This window comes from Neocloeon triangulifer, unplaced genomic scaffold, assembly GCF_031216515.1.
Source record: "Neocloeon triangulifer isolate White Clay Creek 2 clone unplaced genomic scaffold, ASM3121651v1 ptg000026l, whole genome shotgun sequence".
NCBI classification, from domain to species: Eukaryota; Metazoa; Arthropoda; class Insecta; order Ephemeroptera; family Baetidae; genus Neocloeon; species Neocloeon triangulifer.
This window is the reverse complement of record NW_026775564.1, coordinates 277,266-296,756: the sequence shown is the minus strand read 5'-3', so window position 1 is coordinate 296,756 and position 19,491 is coordinate 277,266. Positions and strand designations below refer to the sequence as shown.

Here is a 19,491-nt window from a genome sequence, read left to right as displayed (position 1 = left end):
TGGAAGTGTTTGGCTGTTGCGAGATTTACGAATACGACCAAGGTCTTGATGCTAGGTGGTTGCTGGAAGTTTGGTCCCTTCCGCAGCGCCGTGACGGCAAGAATTGCTAGTTTATGAACACATGTTTTTCCGTTCGAACAATTGTCGCAGTTGCGAGATTACAAACACAGCCATAATCTATCTTGAGTCTCAACTGTCTCAAGCATTTTTAGGCACACCCTGTGAACTTTATTTTACTTTTAGCAATTGTCGACCAAAAAGAGAAAAGAAAAATTTAGTCACTTACACAGACTGACTTAATTAAGTGTGATTTAGTGATTGGAGAATGGCTGAATTCAAGAATCTGCAGCTCTCTGCTGAACTGGCGTTATCTCTCGGGTTTGTATTTTTGTTATAAACACGCACACAAAAAGACACGAAGGATGCAATGTTATCCAATTTCTTCTTACAGTCACGAATGTTTGTAATTTTATTTTATTTCCCAGAATCTCAGATCAAGTAAGCGAAGACGCGCTGAACAAAGCCATTGAACTCAGTAACCGAATACTCGCGTCAAGTTCAGCCAAGCAGGACCACTTGAACAAGCTGAGAGAGCAGTGCTCAGACCAGAAAGCTTTCTCACAGAAGTACCTAGAGATCAAAGAAAAGAAGTAGGTTCTATATTTAATTGTTTCTATAGTTTAATCGTAAATTATATTTGTATGTTTCGCAGCTGTGACATTTTGGGGCCCTATGTAGAGCTTCTTTCTTGTGTAGCTGATGACAAACGAGTCAAGAAAATGCTGAAACTCTGTCAACAAGAAGAAGCAGCTTTGAACGGTAACGGCAAACAAGTCATCAATGTGTCCTCTGAAGGACTCTCCCAAGTATTATTTTTTTTTTTTTGACAATTTGTTATCAAGCTTAATATAATAACTTTAACTTTTTTAAGGTTAAAAATAAACTCAAAGCCATTACTGAGGAGTTTGAGCGACCTTCCCATGACAACAAACACTCCATTGAAAGTCACGGAACCCTGAAGAGATCGAATGGGATCACGGTCGAGCTGCCATCATTTCCCGACTGGTTTCAAACTCGCCCATACATGACAAATGATTTTGCTTGCGGCTCGGAAAAGGGAGGCACACCAATAACTCTAGGTGGATTTTACAAGGTTTTCAATAATGGAACTGAGCAATTTTAAACTTGACTTTCTAGCAAAAGTACCAGTAGCCTCTCAGGAACAAGCCATTCTGTCTGACTTGATAAATTGCCTCTCTGGAATTGATGGCCAACACATCGTCGCGATGCCGCTAGAAAATCTCTATGCAAAACGTGAATTCAGATTTGCTGTTGGAATGGGTATGGCCAATTTGGTCAGGCAATTTTATTAAAAATCTCACAAATTTATTTATATCCAGATAAATCTCTGAAAGAGCTTGCCCTGAAAGTACTGGAGTTAGCAAGTTTATACTCGTCAGTGGTTCGATTCATTGAGCAAAAAACTGAGTTTCGTTTTGGCAGAGTCAACAACGCCTTGGCTGCTGCAATGGACGAACATATCATTGAATATTTGGTATTCTTTCATTTCTGCTAGTATTATGTTTTTACATATTCACAAACAAATTTCAAAACTAATAATTGATTAATACTTTAAGGGGTTCGTGGCTCAAAATGAAAATCAGCGCCGCTCTGGCAATCTTGGTCTGCAAAAGCTGGTTTTCAACTCTGAATCCATGTCGCAGCTCTTCAGAGTATTGGCTCACACAGCCCAAACTGTGAACAATGTAAGTGGTGGCATTATTCTATTTTTTCTTTTCATGATGATAGTTATTTAGAATGATGCTCGAGGAGGCCGAGTATTGACTCTGCTTCACCAGCTTACCCTCTGCACTGCTGGTGATAAAAACGCCCAAGAAATTTGTTTCAATCTCATACAAAAAGCTAGCAAACCTTACTTGGAGAGTCTGGACGAGTGGCTGCTAAAAGGGGTTATCAACGATCCATTTGACGAGGTAAATTTTAATCATTATTTAGGCAAAAAAGAAATAAATTAGTTTAAAATAAAAAACTAAAAATGTGAAATTTTGGCAGTTCATGGTTGAGGACAATCAGGTAGAGACTGATGGTGCTTTGAGCACAGAAGACTGTGATGGCTACTGGGAGAAGAGATACACAATTCGTAAAGACCGAGTGCCATTGTTCATTTCGGAATACGCCGAGAAAATTCTGAGAACCGGAAAATACTTGAACGTTATGCAGCAGTGTGGTACATTTTTCTCTCACTTTTGTCAAAGTATCTATTTTGATCCTCTTCTTTTATCAGGAAAACGAATCCACTCCCCCCTAAAATCACGCACAGTGTACACCATTCATGGCAGCAAGTGTGAGGAAGTGATCGAAGAAGCGTATCAGTACGCGAGCAAAATGCACTTGGAAATCCTTCTCCGGGATTACGATTTGATCGGCAGACTGAAGTAAGTATTTTATTTTTTTATTTTGTCTGATTATTTAAAATTTTTATTTCAAGGTGGATGAAAAAGTTCTTCCTTCTGGAGCAAGTAGATTTCATTTCGCAATGCATGGACCTGTGCGACGAAACTCTGCGCAAACCTGTCATGGAACTGGAACCGACTCGATTGGATTTCTTGTTCGGCCTTGTTCTTCGCACATCCAATGTTGAAACTGCGTATTTGGAGGATTTGCACACAACGTTGATCACTAGCTCCTTGCCTGATCAAATTCGAAGAATTATTTGCATATCTAATGGTTGTTAAGTATTGATTACTTTATTCATTTATTAAATTATATTTCAATTTTAGACACTTTTCCACTGGAGGATATTGACAGCTACGATTTGGAGGACAAGGAGTTGAGTGGATATGAAAGCTTTGCCTTTTCAGCTGATGTGAAGTGGCCCGTGTCTTTAGTAATCAACAGCCATGACCACTCTCGATACCAAATGATTTTCAGGCACCTTTTCTTCATCAAATATGTGGAGAGATCTCTTTGCCAGTAAAAATCAATACATTAATTTGAAAATAAAAGTTAACATAAAATTGAAAATTGCAGGGTCTGGAACTCGAACAAAGTGGCCCGTCGATTCTCCCCCATGGAATCTCCTCTCTACAGACCTGCATTCTCTCTTCGTCAAAGGATGCTCAACTTTGTCCTCGGCCTGCAGTATTACATGACTGGCGAAGTAATCGAACCCAACTGGCACATTTTCATGGAGAAAATGAAGAGAGTCAACAGTGTGGATGACGTGCTGACGTATCACACGGATTTCATTGACCAGTGCCAGCGAGAGTGCATGCTGACCGTTTTGGAACTGCTGCAACCCCTGCGAGAACTGCTGGACTGCATCATGGACTTCTGCAAATTCATCTTGGTAAAATGAATTTTTATTGTTTAATTTTGCTCTTTGTCTTCACTGACGCATTCATTTATTCTAAAATTGCAACTTTATTCACACACGCTGCTATCAGCACGTTCGGAATTACTTTGTGGAGGCTGAGTTAGAACTCACAGAATCTTTTGACGCAAGCGAGGTATTTCTGGAATCACAATTATTCTTCCTGTGGCTTCTTTCTTCCTTAGAAAGTTCTTTACTTTTTGTGTGTCACAAAAACCAAATCTCTGTGAGTAACAACGCTGTTTATTTTCAGAGTTCTGAGCTTCATAGAGTTGATTTTGAGGACAATTGGACTAGTTTCTCTGGAGAAGTCGAACATCATAACGAGAAATTCAACAGCTTGCTTTTCAAATTCCTTGACCTTGTAGGTTCTCTTGAGAGAGATACAACGCATGCTAGACTCCTCTTGAGGTACAGTACTATCTTGGATTTAAAATAGCATCCCACTGTTTTTCTGACTAGATGCGTTGAAAATTTCAGAATGGATTTTAACTCTTTCTACAGCACCCAGAGGAAAGGCTCCCTGAGTCTTAATAAGTCTTCTACAAGTTCCACGACTGGTTAAAAATATATGAAATAATATGATGTGCTGTGTTTGATAAAACTATTCCTTACATAAATATTTTATTCAATTTAATGTACCATCGCCCTATAAAATTATGTAATTATGAAGTTAAACAAATTTAAGAAAAAAAAAGTGTTGATCAATCTAAATATTGTTTGAAATATATATAACTAAATCTTTACTAAAATTTTATATTGAATGAATATTGTTAATTACATAAATCACACACCAATTTCTATACTTTTTAACCCCAAATATCATCAGTGACTAAAATTGTTGAAGTATAAATGAAGGGGCGTAAAAAGCGATAAAAAGTTTTACTGTGCATAAAGAGTTCTTTTGAAATTAGAAGTGGGTTAAAAACACCGATAATCGGTGCGAAAATGGCGAAAATATGTTAAAAACACCGGGACTCGGTGTGACAAATATTCCCCGATATGTTATTTGCACCGGGAACCGGTTTCAGTTAAAAACCGGCCGCTTTTGCGGCTGTAGCTCACCGATAACCGGCGCGTTGCCGCCAAAACAACACGATCAGCAGCTGACGCTGTCGATTCGCGAATGAGTCCGCAAAAAATGCCGTTTTACGAGTAAACTAGGGACGGAGACACCCCGCGGGAGTGAGCAATCGTAAGTTAAGAACCGTCCTTTCCGAGCCACCATGATCATCGGCGCGCTCCATGGACTGCTTGCTGGTTCGATGATATTTTGGCGGAGCATGTCGTCGATGGCTGCTTGCATGATGGGCCGCATGGACACGGGGACGCGATATGGACGGACTTTGACTGGCTCGGCGCTGCCGGTGTCGATTTTGTGTTTTGCTAAGTGTGTGCAACTGAGTGGTTGGTCACCGAATGCGAAAACGTCAGCATATTTCAGGATGAGGTCCTGCAGTGGTTTGAGGTGTTCCTCTGCAACGCCAGAAAAATTGAATTGGCTGAGGCGCTCCTCATCTGTGAGTGGCTGGCTGACAGGGTTGGGCAGAAAAGTGGGCTCGAACTGATCTTCGTTGACAAAGTTTGTCATTGGAGTGGGTGCTGTTTTGGAGTCCAACAGGTCCCATGTTTTGTCGAGTCTGAACAGCGAGACGCTTTCGAGTTTTCCTGCTTTTAGGAGATAGTCATTACTGTCTGGGTTTGTGAGCAAAAAATTTACTTCACCATTTTCGCCTATTTTTGTCACCATTGGCAGTGCTGGGCAGTTTTCTCCAGGTTGATTTGTCTGCAAATAAACTTCTGTTCCAGCAGGGAGGCTGGTGACGCCGGTGACTGTGGTGCAGCTGGTTTCGGAAATTTTTGTGTCTTGTTGTAAAATAATGCTGTGGATTTCAGGCTGAATTGGTTCAAGTGGTGGGGTGGTGATGGAATTTATTCGTACTTCGAACTGTCCGGAGTTGATGTCCAGAGGGACGGCGGCCCACGGGAAGTGGAGGGTGTGGTTTTTGTGGTCATTGATTGCTTGGTGTTGGTGTAGGAAATCGAGGCCTAGCAACCCTTGGTAACCAACTTGCTCGACATCGACCACTACACAGGAGTGTGTAATTGTTTTGCCTGAAATTTCAAAATTGAATTCTGTGCTTCCTTTGACGTTTAGACCCATGCCATTTGCACAACCAAATTTTATTTGACACGGATCTATTTTCAGGTCCAGCCTTTTGGCCAGGTCGTACCTCAAGAGTGTGATGGCGCTGCCACTGTCAACCATGAATGGCACTTTGAAGTTTTCTTTTGTGACCCAGAGGATTCGACCGGGGCGAGGCTGGACGGCGTGGACGTTAAGGAAGAGTTTGAGAGCGGCGTCAGCACCGCTCAGCACTGGCCGTTTTTTGGCTGGTTTTGGGCACCTGTGGCGCCCGTTGTGCAGTCCTTGGACACGTGCCCCCTTACGCCGCATTTTTGGCAGGCAATCAGAGGACAGCGAGAGATGGAGTGTCCGTACTGCTCGCAGAAAGTGCATTGTTTCTTTGGGCAAGTTCTGGTCCAATGCCCAGTTTCTTTGCAGATGTAACATTTTGTTTTGCTTTGCAGGTTTCCATTTTGAAATTGGCTCTGTTGTTGTTGCTGCTGCTGGTAGCCACCTCTGTTCTGCTGACCTGCAAAGTGGACGCCGGGTTGTCCACCCTGCTGGCAATGAGGCGCTGGTGGGCAGCAAGGAGGCTGTGGAGCGCCTCCTCCGCAGTGCCAACCTGACGGCTGCTGTGGAAGAGACTGGAAGTACTGCTGCTGTTGCTGAGGCACCTGGAGGGGCGCCGGAGCCACCTGCGGCTGCAAAACTGGTTGCAGTGGCGACTGCTGAGGAGTGGGGAAGGGCGGTTGTTGTGTTGGAGGAGCTCTTTGAGAGAGAGTGAGTTCCTTGATGGCTGCTATGAGGGCGCTGTTCCTGTTTCCCTCGATTTTAGCCAAGTCATTTTCTTCCTCGGCAGCCACGTCTCTCATTTCAGTCAATGTGTCTGCCTTGGTGTACTTGATGGCTTGCCTTAGTTCAGGTCTCAACCCTTTCTTGAACTGGTTCTTGAGCTTCGCATCCCGTAAGCCTGCAAGGTACTCGTTGGTTTCGATTGGGTGCCGAGGCCTCTTGGCCATCATTCGGTCGCCTGCTCGCAGTATTTGTCTGTAGAAGGTTTCGACTGATTCCCCTTCTTTTTGTTTCAGCTGCTGGAAAGCGTCCTTCAAGTCCTGATACTTGATCGTGGCTTCGAACTCGTTGGCCAAGAGCTTGCGGAAAGCCTCGAGAGTAAGGTCCTTGGGATCCAGGGTGGAGACAAATTGGAATGCGTCGCCATATGTGTTGGACATGGCATGGCGCACCAGTTCAGCTTCGGGTATTGCAGGATTTTGAATTTTCATCCGTAGGACGCTGTCTATGAAGTTCTTCAAGGACACGCCGCCATCCGCACCAAATTGCAGAATTTTGAGGCTCGCCAGCTGTGTAGGGTACCAGGGCTGCATTCCTGGGTAGGCGCCAGTGTCGAGCATTGTCTGGGTTTCCGTGGTGGATGACGTGCCTTGTGTTTCTTCGGTTACAGCAACCATGCTGAATGGGTCAAACTCCATCAGGTTGGCTGTGTTCATGATGCCTCGTGAGTACATTTTTATACAGTTTAATAGAGAAAAAAAAATTCCTAAAGTGTGTGTGTGTACAAAATTTATACAAAATTTGAAATGTGCAATTCCCTCAAAATAGTTAAAAAGCCACAACAATAAAATAAATTGGCACCTTTTATCCAAGCTTTTGTAATTAAATGCTCACACCGTAGAGCTTTCCCTTAATATTAATTTGACTGCTACCCTTTCCCAATGACAGTCTGCCTTTACTTTTGCTTGAATTAAAGTTTCCAAGTAAAAAGTCGGGTACTTATCAGTAACAGCTCATCTTCTAAAACCGTGCAGCGCCGAGAATGACGTCGCGGCGCAATCTCGAAGAGGTGAGCGTTCGCCTATGATCGTCTCGTTTTGTCTCGATGCTGGACACTGAATCCGCTAAGCGCTGGCCCTGCAGAAGCCAACGCCGCTGGGTGGACGCCTTTTCTATGGACGCTTGTTGGTCACTGGCCTTCCTGTGTTCGTTGAGGTTCCTTTCTGGTTTGCGCCGCTGGTGGACGAGGAATGTGAGGCCGTACCGGAGGTGATTAATTGGAAAAAAAATCACCCCGCACCCTGACACCAAATCTGTCGTGTCACCACGACAGGGGCTAATTAGTATTAATCATTGAACACTTAAAACTAATGAAGAGCGGAGCTGGAGCCGAGCGGCGCCTTAATTTGCAGACTGGAGTTGAACTTTAATTGGCTTCTCTCGATGTCCCTCTGGCCCCCATGTGCATTTCATCCCCCATGTGACTTCAAACTTATCTCTTAATATCTCTTTAATCCTTTAAATAAATAGCCCAAGCACTCCTTAAATGGCTTGGACTAAAGTTACTTTAATTTATTATGACTTTAGTTGTGACTAGGTTTGAGTTCTTAATTAAAAGCAATTGATTAAAGTTAAAGATAAAAGTTAAAGTTATTATTAAATATATATAGAGAGAACAAAATACAAAAGATGGCCAAAATAGGATCGGAAAAGCTAGTCTGAACTTATGAAGTTGAGGAAACGGAGGAAAAGCGATAATTACCGGTCAATTAGGAATTTAGTAAAACGTGGTCGCCATTAACCGAATGGGCTGAAGATAGGACAGGGTGTTGTCTGCGTTTCGGGCGTCGCTCGTCTGAGGCTTCGGGCACGGAGAGCCGGCTTCGAGGCTCGACCGTGGGTCTGATTGGGCCCTGAGGTGGCGCGCGCCGATCGGTCTTCTCAGGTTGGCTGAAGGGTCCACGCCATCAGGGAAAGGTCGGCGGGAAATTTGGAAAAGCGCGCGCGAGGCTTGCTCGGAATGAAGTTAAGTTTCCTCAATAGAAAGCTATGGCCATGTCTAACCTTAGTCGCAAAGACATTTAATATACAACAGTTATTTATTATAATTATTCGCGGGTTTGTGCCACCACAGAACTAAAGTAAAGCTAAATGTAGGAATAAGAATTAAACGTCAAATTAAGGATTAGCCAATTAGTGGAGATTTAAGGCAACTTAACTAGTCAGCAACTTAAGAGTTAAGGCAAGAGCAAGGCCAGCTTTCTTTCTCAACCCACTTAAGCTTAAACACAAACCCCGAAGCAACACAAAACTGAGTTCTCCTTGGCCAGTCTCCAGCTCTGGGAATAGCGTTAAGTTTGGGCTCGGATGGATGTTGATATTAATTCTGTGTCGTTACACGACAGGGACTTTAATTAATAACACTTCTTGAACACTTAAATCTAATTTCCCGAGACCAGAGCTGGAGGCGAGCGCCGCCGTAGAATGCAGACTGAATTTATTATACTTAAATTGATTCCCTTTTTAAGTTAATATCCATTTCTGCCCTTAATGTACTTCATCCCTTAAATCTAACCCCATGTGACTTCAGACTTATCCTTATATATCTCAGAAATCCCTTAAATTAATCAGCCAAGCACTCCTTAAATGGCTTGGACTAAAAGCAATTAACTTAAATATCACTTTAGTTTTGACTAGGAATTAAAAGTTAATATTAAATCAATGTGGTTAAAGTTTAAAATAAAGATTAAGTTTTAATTAAAATAGGAATGGATAAAATACAGTATTGGCCAAAATGAGATTTATAAAAGCTAGCTTGATTGTTCGGAAACTTGAGGAAACGATAAAACGGATACTTACCAATGAGTTTAGAAATTAACACAACGTGGTCGCTATTGACCATTACTCGGAAAAAGTGACAAAAGGTCTGATCTGCGGTTCGGGCGTCGCTCGTCTGAGGCTTCGGGGCTCTCAGGTCCCGCTTCCAGGCTCAACTTTGGGTTTGATTGGGCCAAAGGGATGCGCGCGGCGTGGGAAGAAACGCGAGGGCCTGTTTTGGCCACAGCGCGCCGCTTGGTCATCTCAGGTACGGCGTCAGGACGATGCTCGGCGGGAATTTGGAAAAACGCGCACGTGTAGGATTCGGATTGAATTTAAAGTTTCCTCATCAAAAGCTAAATTGGCCTTATTTGAATTACTCGCAGAAATACATATATATACAATTCATTTATTCCTGATGTCGACATATAATTCGCGGTCGTTCTGGATGTCACCACATCCGTCACAGAGAAGGACCCTGGGTGCCAACATCAAAGCTTTTGCACAAATGTAAGGGCTATAATTTAAAACATAATCATGTTTATATGAATTTTACATTGTATATTTCTTAGATCCATTTTGTTTGCCGTGGCAACAAGTTGACAAAGGCGCCATCAGATTTGTCCTGAGTGGTGCCAACATCATGTGTCCTGGTTTGACTTCTCCGGGAGCGAAAATGACCTCTGCTGATAAAGGAACTGTGGTCGTATCCTTTCAAATTTATTGCAATTTGAAGCTTTAATTATCAAAATTAATAAGTGTGCGATGCAATTATTTAAGATTCCAATTTTCCTTAAGTATCAAATCTAGGCAATTATGGCTGAAGGAAAGCAACACGCACTTGCAGTCGGAATAACGTCTCTCTCCACACAAGAAATGTATGATTTAAAATTCGGCTACTTAAAGATTTTGTATTAATTTTATTACTTTGTTCTTTTCAGAGCTAGCGTCAACAAAGGGATTGGCGCAGAAAATTATCACTACCTTAATGATGGGCTGTGGCAGATGAAACCGGTGAAGTAACTTCGTATTTTTATTACTGTCTAAATAAATCTGGATTAACTCAAATTTTCAGTTTTTAAATTCCCTTAACATATAAAGGAAAAGCAAGAAAAAATGCAAGATCCTTTTATTCGGTGTGTAAAATTAATTCACTTTTAGTTAATTAAGAATTAAGTTTTTGACACGGAGAGCCAAAATTAATAATTGCTCTTTTCTCTCTCATTGACGAACCAACAATAACAATCAGTTTCCAAAGTTTTCAACACAACTTGAAATAAAAGCATTGAGTATTAAGTTCAGATGTCGCACATACAACAAAATGACGAGCAACAATATCTGAGTTTATGTCCGAGGGATGCATAGCAAAATGCGAGTAATACTGGCACAATTATCATAATTCTTATTCGACAAACTGTCTTTTACATTTATTACACATTTATAAATAGATATCTTAAGGTTGTCCATTCATATTTTACAAATTTGGCTTCAACAGCATTTCATTTTGATATATTAACATGTGATGGTCAGGGTTTTGGGACATACAAAAAAAAATTGGCTAAAAAATTGTTTGGTAAAAATCATGTACACTGTAGGAAAATTAAAACAAAACCATCATAACTATGTTTCGTAAATCACATTTTTAAAATTTTAAGCAGTTTTTAAGAGTTTGACTGACAAATAAGAAAAATAATACAGAGTCTTTTGTCTTTTGCATGATTTAAAAGCTGAGTCACACATCAATATTTTGCCAGGTGATCACATTCTTATCTTACTTTTACCCTTTTACAAATTCGAAAGTTCAACATTTTCGCAAAAATAATTTGCAGCCATCTCAATAGCGGGTGCAAATTCTTCCTAAAGCATTATTTTAAATCTCTCGCTTGTTTAAAGATTATTATTCATTTCATAATTGATCTTCATAAAATAATTTTGTGAAAATCATTTTAATAAAAGTTATTTTGCCATGGCCGCAAATTTTTCTCCAAATGCATTAGAACTTTTCGGGTTAACACATTTATTTTCTTTTTTTAAGAATGCATAGCCTACACAACATTTTTGGTATCGTATGGGCAACATAGAGAGACACGAAAACAATTGTAGCTCATTACGAAGGCGCCGAGTACCAAGGGGATGATTTGCCTCCGTAGGACAGGGGCGGACTGGCTGACTTGTTGGGCAAAAGGGGGCCCATGAGTGTGTTGCCGTTGTTGTGCGCCAGGTTGGCTGCTGCTGCCGCCGCGGCCGCGGCGGGATGGTAAATGTGAAAACTGGCTGCTGCAAGTTGGTGGTGGTACAGTTGCGTCTGAAATCATGGTTATTTTTGTATCCATTTTGTAAACTTAGATTTTTTTTAATTAATTGAAGAATTAATCAATGATTTTTAGAAATAACATTCAATTGTTGAAAACTATTTATTTAAAAAGAAAGGAATTGGTGGTGCTGTTTTGTCAAATAATTCCTCTTTTTGAATAAATTGAATTTAAACAATTTGACAAGACAATGTGGACAACTAAATTATAATAATGAAGCACTTTGCTTATTTTTCATAATTTTCAATAGTACAAATTTTAATAAATTACCTGGTGTCGTGCTTCCATATAATGTTCCAAACTTGGAGTGACTGTGTGAGCCATATTTGCCTGGGGTTTCAACGGCAAATTCTGAAAATAGTTGAATTATATTTCCAAGCAAAAAAATTGTATTTTTCTAATTTTTACCTGAGCTTGGCTCAAATATTGCTGCGTCCTGATCACAGTTGCCCTAGCCTCGGCGGTCAACGACCCTCCGGCACCGTCCCTTTGTGACACAGACGAGGGCGGTGTGATGGCGGATTGGTGAAAATCTGCACCTGCACCAAAACCTAAAATTTCCCAAATTAGAAGAGAATCAATTTTTTAAATCAATAATTTTTACCTCCCGTCGCGTAGGACGAGCCGTTGAAAGAGGATGCGTCGTATTCCGAGGGTGGTGTGGCTAGGGTGGAGTCTGTGTAGAATCCTCCTGGGGTTTGTTGACCCCTCTGTGGTTGCATGTTTGACCTGATGACTGATTCTCTACTGGCATACAACTGGCGCAGTAGGGCTGTCGCAGGCAAAACTGACCCTCCGGAATTGCTGCTACCTGCGGCAGCTACACGAAAATTAAATACAAATGAAATAAACTTTTTAATTCATTGGGGGAAAATTATCATACAAGGGTAATGCAGGCTGGGTGGCCGTTGCTTCAGGAGGGCGTCAGTACTGAAATCCGTGTTGACCAAAGTTGGCTGGCCCTCGGGAAGTAGTTTTGTCATCGCGTGCTCGAGCTGCTTGACTGGTGCTGCTCCGTCGAAACCGGCCACACTTGTACCTTGACTTCCATCTGTAACTGATGAAAAAGTTTTTAATAAAATTTTGATTCATTTGACAGACATTAATTTTTTTCAATTTGAAATTAAATTATCACATTTTTTCTTTGTAAAAATTTCTGTTTTTACATAATAAAAACTTATGTACCAGTATCGAGCTTGGACCAAACAGGTGGCTGCTGCTGACTCGGCTGTGATTGTCGACTCCTGCCTCTTCCTCTCTTGGACGGTCTACCCCTTTTGCTAGGTGTGGGACCATCAGGAATAACCTCTTCAACATCCTCCTCAAAATCAGATCCGCAATCATCCTCACTCTGAATTAAAATTTTTAAATTAATAATTTTAGCATTAATTTTTATTTTATCCTTACCTCTTCTTCGGAAGAACTTGCTTCGACTCCATTGTGCCTCCCGTTTATTGCAGTCCTCTTTGGTCTACCACGTGGTTTTCCACCACCTCTGTGAGATCTAGAGCTCTGTAAATAGATATTTTTAGTAAAGATCTATTAACTTTTGCTTTTGAACCTACCAGATTGCCCCTATCAGTTGCCCCACCGTCTCCCCTGGACCCTTGATCGGGCCCATTGATTCCTCGGTCCTCTGTTGACTGCCGAATGGAGCCCTCAGGGTGGCCGCTTCTATGGCTTGCTTCTCGAGATCTGCCATCGGACGGGTCCGCGTCTGGAGATCCATTTTCAGGGTCCTGGTTGTTGCCCATCTCCCTTTTCACACTCGCGCCCCTGCTCTCCTCCAACTGGCAGCAGTCCATCACAACGTGGCTCAGTTCGCGTCCACTGCACACATTCTTAATTTTATATCCGTTCAGATTTTTCGAATTTTTTTATTTCTTACCTGATAACGTAATTTACGCAAATAATGTTTTGCTCGTCGTTATTCTTGCTGTTGCAAACGACCGTGGCGCACGTTTGGAGCCAAGTGTAGCCACCAGACTTGTTCATTAGCCTGAAGTACTGGCTCATTGCCTGACCTTTGTTGATTACTGCAACATTTTATTGCACATTTTTCTCGAGACTTCTCACTCCAGTAATGTAATAAGTAAATAAAGAACCAAGTGTCGGGGTAAATTCGGCACTTCCTCGAGCGGCCACCGATGGTGCTTGCTGCACCATTCGTGGCCGAGGCTGGGAGAGAGATAGGGTGCTTGATGACACGCGAGGAACAACGATACATGAGTCGTTTATGTGAAGCCGAGTGGTATAGTTGCGTTTTGTAATATGTGACTTGAAAAAGGCTAATTAATAACAACCAACATTTTAAAGTAAGTAATTATCGTTTCAATCAATCCTAGCCACCCCATACCAACGATGACCGATCATTTCCCGACACCAGAAAATAATAGGAAGCTCAAATTTAAATTTTTTATCTTCATTTATTTTAATCTTTATAGTGTCGGGGTAAACTCGGCACTTCCTCGAGCGGCCACTGATGGTGCTTGCTGCACCATTCGTGGCCGCAGCTGAGAGACAGACAGGGCATCAGGTGACAGAGCAGCAACATTGATAGTTGAGTCTTTTATGTGAAGCCAAGTGGCACAGTTGCGTTTTGTAATATGTGCAAAGAAAAAGGCCAAATAATTACATCAAACCTTTGAAAGTAAGTAAAAATTGTGTCTATTAATTCTATATATACCCCAACCAAAATGATTATGAATTAAATAAGCAATCTTAGCATCCGGGACCGAATTATTTCCCGACAAATGGCGCCCAACATACACCCCCGCGACCCTAAAATTTTTCTCGCCCGATCCCCGCAAATGGGCCCCGCGTGCATTTCCCTCTAATTTTTAGTTCAGTTCATGAATGACCCGTGCGGCATCCTCTCAGTCTTCGAACGACTCGATCGTTGCCAGGCCATAATAGATTTGATGCTCGGTCGTCCCACCGCAGAAAATCGAGCCAATCGAGCAGTTGCCTAAAATACCCCGCCTTCAGGAGCTATCACTCGCGCGCGTTCCAAAATAATCAACGCGTTTCGCGAATTGCCTTTTGCAGACATAGCAGACGACGCCGACCAAGCGTCCAATATGGCGACCAGTAATCCGACCTCTCTGCCCACCACCTTCACCGGCGCGCCAAATGCCGCTGAAGACGCTCGAGCCCACATTGTCATGTTTAAAAAACACAAAGCCATTTACAACTGGGATAATGCCAAAGCCCTGCAGTTTCAAATCACACTCCGCGGCGACGCATCCTTGTGGGCTGATGCCTACCTCGACAACCCCAGCAATGCAGCCAAAACTCTCGATTTTGTTTGGTGTGCCTATTCCTAAGGAGGTTACCACGCCCTGGGAGTGAAGGCGTTGAAAACTGTGCGTTAAGTTGTTTGTAAAAGGACGTCGACTTGGACCAGATGGCGAACCTACTGCGACTTGAAAGACAACGCAGACACTCATTTGCAGATACAGGTCACCGCACCCCGCAAATGACCCAATCATTTGACAGGTGTTCTCAGGACTGGATTCTGCAGACAGTGAGGTCACTGCAACTTGAAGTTGCTGTCTTGAAGGCTGGCGTATAACGATTAAAAAAGTTAACTTTAATCCGTTATTTATTTTAACCTCGGCTTCTTATCTCAAGGTGCAGGTAGACCTTTTTTTAAACTTGTGAGAGGGTTGAAAGCACACAAAATAAAATGCAGATAATTTAATTTTAGGAAAAACTCAAATTGAAACTTATTATTTTTTGATTAGAATTTAATGAAAGAATTGATTATTTTTGAAATAGAAAAAAAGTGATATTCAAATGAGGTAATATGGATTAGGTAAGGAAAATGTGTTTCACATGATTAATATACAAATATTTTGAAATAGGCCTTTTACGCGTTTCGTATTATATCACTGAAGTTGCACTCGCAAATTGTACTTATCGAGTTCGTTGTCTTGATGGTGCAGTGATCGGAGGTGATGGGCACACCGCTCGCGCGGCAGAAAAAAGTAGCGAACGTTTCGCTGCTTTCCTGCAATTTTGGTGCACAATTTGGACATTATCTCGTACTGCCTGAATAGTGTGACTTCTGTGGCCCGATATTTTTGGAAGCAATCAAGATTTTCTAAAGGTCAGTGAAGATGGACGCCAAGAATTGTATCAGGTCTGCCTCGCAGGGACTGGCTGTTTCTCAAGAGAGCGAGCTCGCCCAGCTTCTTGCAACACAGGGTGAAGTCAGAGATTTATTGAACGAAATTCTCAAATTTTTGAAACTGAGTGACACGTCCGACGCTTCGGCGCAAAAATTATCTGCTGCAATCGAACACAGCGTCAGCAAATTTGCGCGACCCAGTTCAGCGGCAGGTGCAAGCGGATGCGTGCCAGTCAAAACAAACAGCGTCAACAAAAATGCAGCGACTCAAAAGACGAAGCGAAACATCGTGAAAATGAATGACAACAAGGAGAACGGCAAACAACTGCGCGCGGTGGCGAAAAACGGTGAGCAGCCGAAGTCTGCTGACCATGCATATCTCGGACACACAGCTCCTGCGGCTGAGAGAAAAGATTGGACCGATGAAGACAGGGCCATGCTTAGGGACTTCAGAAGAATAATTCGGCAGAGGAGATCTCCTGAGTACCAAGGCAAGGTTAAGTTTGAGTATAAATGTATGGACATCGCTGAAGCGGAAGAGGATGTTGTCGCCCACCTAGTCGGAGCTAACCTGAAAAATACCAAGGGTGCGGCGAAGGCCTTGATTGACAAGTTTGGCGCCATCAACGCGCCGGGCTCAAATATTCGCATCGGCAGTATCGTCATGCAAAGCATAGAGGGGGATCGAGCGATTTGGCACGTTGCATCCAAAGAGAGAACAGGTGACAAGAAGCACAAAAACCCGGGAAGGTTTTACAGAAATGAGGTGGCTGCTCTTACTGCTTTGCGTGACAAAATGAGGGAACAAAAACTTCAGAAAATTGCCATAACTAAATTGGGAGCTGGATTGGATGGCATTCCATGGAAATTCACAAAACAAAAGCTGAGAGAGATCTTCGCAGATGATGACGTTACTCTGGTAGTGCACTACCTTCCTCGGAGGGAAGAGTTGCAGCGCGCCCCTTCATCTCCGACAAACAGGACCTGGAGAACTGCTGGGTCGTGGACGCACAAGTCGAAGAGCTTTGTCGTAGGTAAAGCAACAAAGAAGCAAAGGACACTGCCCGTTTCGGATATGCTTGAGAGCGGCTCTTCGTCTAATGCAACACTGGGCGGTGACGAGGAAACGCTGCTCGATCGCCTAAACGTCACTTTGAGTAGTATGAGATCGGAAATACAGCAGACTCGACAGAGCATCGAGGAGCCGGCTACTGAGCGTTGTTCGTCACCAGGAATCTCGACATTCGTCCCTGAGGATAATAAGCAAATAAACTCACAAAAATGTTCTTTTGTTTCAGCTGCGCTGCCGTGCCACTTAATCAGCAGCGATCAACATGTGGCAAGGCCCGCAGCTTTCCCCGGGCAAGGCAGTGCCCCATCAGAATCTGCCAAAGTCACAGCAGGAACAGGTGGACAAGCTAGGTGCACACCGGAGACCTGTAAAAAAGCTGGGGTGCCCTCCCGTGCGCCTAGCCCCACCTCATCGCCAGCTAATAAAGGTGATAAAAATTTAAATCAGACTACCAATCCTGATGAGGTACGCACTTGCAGTCTGGAGCCCAATAAGCTACCTGGTGGGGCTGTGTCACAGACGAGAGGGACTGGATGGAGGGACGCTCATGACCGTAAACTGACTGCATTCTTTGCTAACCTCGAGCGTGAAAGCGCATTGCTTCGGGAAGGCTCTGTCGGTGTGGGTAGCCTACCCCCGCTGCCCCTACCTGTTTTATCTCAAAATCCCCCCCGACAACCTTCCACTGTTATGGTGAGTGGAACTGAGAGAAGTCTTGCAAAGAAGGTCCTAATTTCTTCTTCGCCCGAGCACCCAGTCTTAATTGCGGCCCCAGAGGCACCAGAAACAGTCGACCTGACAAGTTTCATGAATGACCAGATGGCCGGAGTGAGACGCAGCATCGATGCGTTGATTGAACAATTACGTGAGTCACATCCTGAGGGCAGGAAACGTTCACTGCAGAAAGTAGCTGCTACTCGCACCAGTACGCTGCGCGCTTCAACCAAACCGTCTCCGAAGATTGCAGCACCATCGCCTTCCAAGTCCGTAACGATTAATTACAGAAAGAGCTCAAAAAACGCAATCAGCAAGTCTCTCCACAAGGTCGCGTAAAAAAGAATGGTCAAAGTAAAGTTGAAAATTTGAAAATCGCAGCTTTGTTTGTCATCATCGCGTGGACCAAAATTAAGGATATGCCAGCAAAAAATGATGATTTTTTAAATAAAGTTGAACCCAAAAATAAAAATAAAATAAAAATTAATTGGGTGGTGCCTTCTGTACCACCAATAAAGGGCACAGGCCGACAAGACTTTGTCTTGGCCTGACCCTAAAAAAAAAAAAAAAAAAAAAAAAAAAAAAAAAAAAAAAAAAAAAAAAAAAATATCCAAGGCGTTAAATCTGCAGAAAAATTAGCGAATTTCGAAAATTACATAACTAATTTGCGCGAAAAGCCCTCAATCATTGTAATAAATGAGCATTGGCTCTGTTCTAAGGAAGTCAAACATTTTAGCATAACTAATTATAAAACTGTTACTCTCTTTGGCCGTAAAATAAGAGAAAGAGGGGGAGTGCTAATTTTAGTCAAAAAAGGCCTCAAATTTAATTGCAAGAAACTATTTCCAACTTCTATTGAATTTAGATTCGAAACTTGTGGAGTTGAATTGAAGGTTGCAAATCGAATTATTACGCTTTTGACGGTGTACCGACCGAGTAATCCTGAAAACAGAGATATTGAGTTCTTCATTGAAAATTTGGAAAATCTTATTGAGAAGTTTATAAGTCCAGAGAAAGAAATGTTACTAGTTGGTGATTTGAATGTTGATCTTAACTCAGACAATGCTGATAAAATGAAATTACTGAACTTAATGGATGGCTATGAAATGTCACTGGTAAATGGAATCGAAGCTACCCGGGTTACAAGCACATCAGCAACTTTGATTGATCATGTATTTAGTTCCTTAAAGTGCTCGCATACTTCTTTTGTCAGTGATGTATTTTTTAGCGACCATAGAATGGTGTCTGTTAATTTTCAAATTCCAATTGAACTCGATAGAGATTATTACAAAATTATCAGGAGATTCTCTGATAGTAACTGGACTGAATTTTTCCACCTCTTAAGTACAGAAAGTTGGACCGAAGTTTATGAAAGTGATGATATTGATGATATGTGCTGTAAATTCATGGATAAGCTTACAATGTACTTTGAAATGAGTTTCCCAAAGGAGAAAATATTAATTAGAGTAAATAGGAAAAATAATGCCGATTCTGAGATTCTTCGTAAGCAAAAGGAAGAATTAAGGCTCTTGGGTGCCCAAATATCTACACTGAAAAGGAATGATCCTAACTGTGACAGATTAAGAAGTCTTAAATTCAAATATAAAAGTAAACAAAAGTACGTTGGCTTTCTCATAAATGATGCAGTCCGAACTCACAATGACCAGAAAATGTTAAAAGCCTCTAATAAGACTGGTATGGCCTGGAAAATTATTAACGAAACTTGCAACTTGAACCAAGATAAACACGAAAATGATATTAAGCTAATTGAAATTGATGGTGAAATGGAAAAGGATTTACAGAAATTTTGCAACTTTTTAAATAACAAATTTGTTGAACCTCAGGTAAATCTTAGTAGTGATGAAATTGAACTCTGTACTGAGAGTATTGTTTCAAATGGAATAAAATTTACTGCTCAGCCTGACGTTACCCCATTTGAAATAGAAAAAATTTTGAAGTTATTCCCGTCAAAGAAATCATCTAGCTGGGATGGATTATCTATGGATACGTTGAAAAAGATTTCTGGTTATATAGTGTTCCCTGTGGCATTTATGGTGAATGAGTCGTTTCGCACTGGTAAATTCCCGGAAGTGCTAAAATTAACTGTAATCAAGCCATTGTACAAAAAGA

The 19,491-nt window shown here is 42.0% G+C and overlaps 5 protein-coding genes across 10 annotated transcripts in view; 3 read left to right on the top strand and 2 right to left on the bottom strand.

The window, feature by feature from the left end:
- Nucleotides 1-102: 102 nt before the first annotated feature.
- On the top strand, nucleotides 103-4,109 carry LOC132204965 (gamma-tubulin complex component 2-like). 4 transcript variants are annotated; one of them, XM_059633759.1, is made up of 16 exons: nucleotides 103-378; nucleotides 486-650; nucleotides 713-866; nucleotides 932-1,139; nucleotides 1,198-1,341; nucleotides 1,401-1,555; nucleotides 1,638-1,766; nucleotides 1,818-1,994; nucleotides 2,074-2,248; nucleotides 2,306-2,456; nucleotides 2,510-2,748; nucleotides 2,802-2,994; nucleotides 3,052-3,370; nucleotides 3,468-3,530; nucleotides 3,648-3,805; nucleotides 3,857-4,109. In XM_059633759.1, the coding sequence occupies exons 1-16, from the start codon at nucleotides 326-328 to the stop codon at nucleotides 3,957-3,959; spliced, it is 2,586 nt and encodes an 861-aa protein (XP_059489742.1). In that variant the 5' UTR covers nucleotides 103-325; the 3' UTR covers nucleotides 3,960-4,109. The 4 variants fall into 4 exon arrangements, with proteins under 4 accessions (XP_059489742.1, XP_059489744.1, XP_059489743.1 ...); XM_059633760.1 differs by having other exon boundaries at nucleotides 108-378; nucleotides 3,875-4,105; XM_059633761.1 differs by lacking the exon at nucleotides 3,468-3,530 and having other exon boundaries at nucleotides 106-378; nucleotides 3,857-4,107.
- Nucleotides 4,110-4,214: 105 nt separating this feature from the next.
- Nucleotides 4,215-6,574, top strand: LOC132204968 (uncharacterized). The gene is made up of 3 exons (XM_059633772.1): nucleotides 4,215-4,589; nucleotides 5,604-5,926; nucleotides 5,987-6,574. The coding sequence occupies exons 2-3, from the start codon at nucleotides 5,641-5,643 to the stop codon at nucleotides 6,304-6,306; spliced, it is 606 nt and encodes a 201-aa protein (XP_059489755.1). The 5' UTR covers nucleotides 4,215-4,589; nucleotides 5,604-5,640; the 3' UTR covers nucleotides 6,307-6,574.
- LOC132204973 (uncharacterized) lies at nucleotides 4,494-5,558 on the bottom strand. Its single transcript, XM_059633776.1, has one exon. The coding sequence runs from the start codon at nucleotides 5,556-5,558 to the stop codon at nucleotides 4,494-4,496; it is 1,065 nt and encodes a 354-aa protein (XP_059489759.1).
- Nucleotides 6,575-9,562: 2,988 nt separating the features above from the next.
- Nucleotides 9,563-10,199, top strand: LOC132204972 (malignant T-cell-amplified sequence 1 homolog; the record flags this gene model as incomplete). Its single annotated transcript, XM_059633775.1, has 4 exons — nucleotides 9,563-9,641; nucleotides 9,704-9,837; nucleotides 9,942-10,009; nucleotides 10,073-10,199. Coding segments are annotated over 4 exons (363 nt in total), but the record flags the coding sequence as incomplete, so codon positions are not given.
- Nucleotides 10,200-10,252: 53 nt separating this feature from the next.
- LOC132204966 (protein trachealess-like) overlaps nucleotides 10,253-19,491 on the bottom strand; it is a 224,560-nt gene continuing 215,321 nt past the window's right edge. For 2 of the 3 annotated variants that reach the window (XM_059633764.1, XM_059633763.1), the window contains exons 9-17: nucleotides 13,332-13,479; nucleotides 13,009-13,273; nucleotides 12,851-12,955; nucleotides 12,629-12,794; nucleotides 12,327-12,500; nucleotides 12,048-12,263; nucleotides 11,852-11,994; nucleotides 11,714-11,794; nucleotides 10,253-11,436 (exon numbers count right to left, since the gene is read on the bottom strand). In XM_059633764.1, coding sequence (XP_059489747.1) covers nucleotides 11,239-11,436; nucleotides 11,714-11,794; nucleotides 11,852-11,994; nucleotides 12,048-12,263; nucleotides 12,327-12,500; nucleotides 12,629-12,794; nucleotides 12,851-12,955; nucleotides 13,009-13,273; nucleotides 13,332-13,479 — 1,496 coding nt within the window. In that variant the 3' untranslated portion in view covers nucleotides 10,253-11,238. The remainder of the gene's footprint in view (nucleotides 11,437-11,713; nucleotides 11,795-11,851; nucleotides 11,995-12,047; nucleotides 12,264-12,326; nucleotides 12,501-12,628; nucleotides 12,795-12,850; nucleotides 12,956-13,008; nucleotides 13,274-13,331; nucleotides 13,480-19,491) is intronic. The other variant, XM_059633765.1, reaches the window with a different exon arrangement.

Excerpts from the sequence above, each read along its gene's own strand:
- LOC132204965 (XM_059633759.1), top strand. The coding sequence starts at position 326 with ATGGCTGAATTCAAGAATCTGCAGCTCTCTGCTGAACTGGCGTTATCT. Across the intron at positions 1,995-2,073 it reads TCAACGATCCATTTGACGAG|TTCATGGTTGAGGACAATCA; the intron begins GTAAATTTTAAT and ends AAATTTTGGCAG. Across the intron at positions 2,457-2,509 it reads GATTTGATCGGCAGACTGAA|GTGGATGAAAAAGTTCTTCC; the intron begins GTAAGTATTTTA and ends TTTTATTTCAAG.
- LOC132204973 (XM_059633776.1), bottom strand. The coding sequence starts at position 5,558 with ATGGGTCTAAACGTCAAAGGAAGCACAGAATTCAATTTTGAAATTTCA.
- LOC132204968 (XM_059633772.1), top strand. The coding sequence starts at position 5,641 with ATGGCGCTGCCACTGTCAACCATGAATGGCACTTTGAAGTTTTCTTTT. Across the intron at positions 5,927-5,986 it reads AAAGTGCATTGTTTCTTTGG|GTTTCCATTTTGAAATTGGC; the intron begins GCAAGTTCTGGT and ends TTTGCTTTGCAG.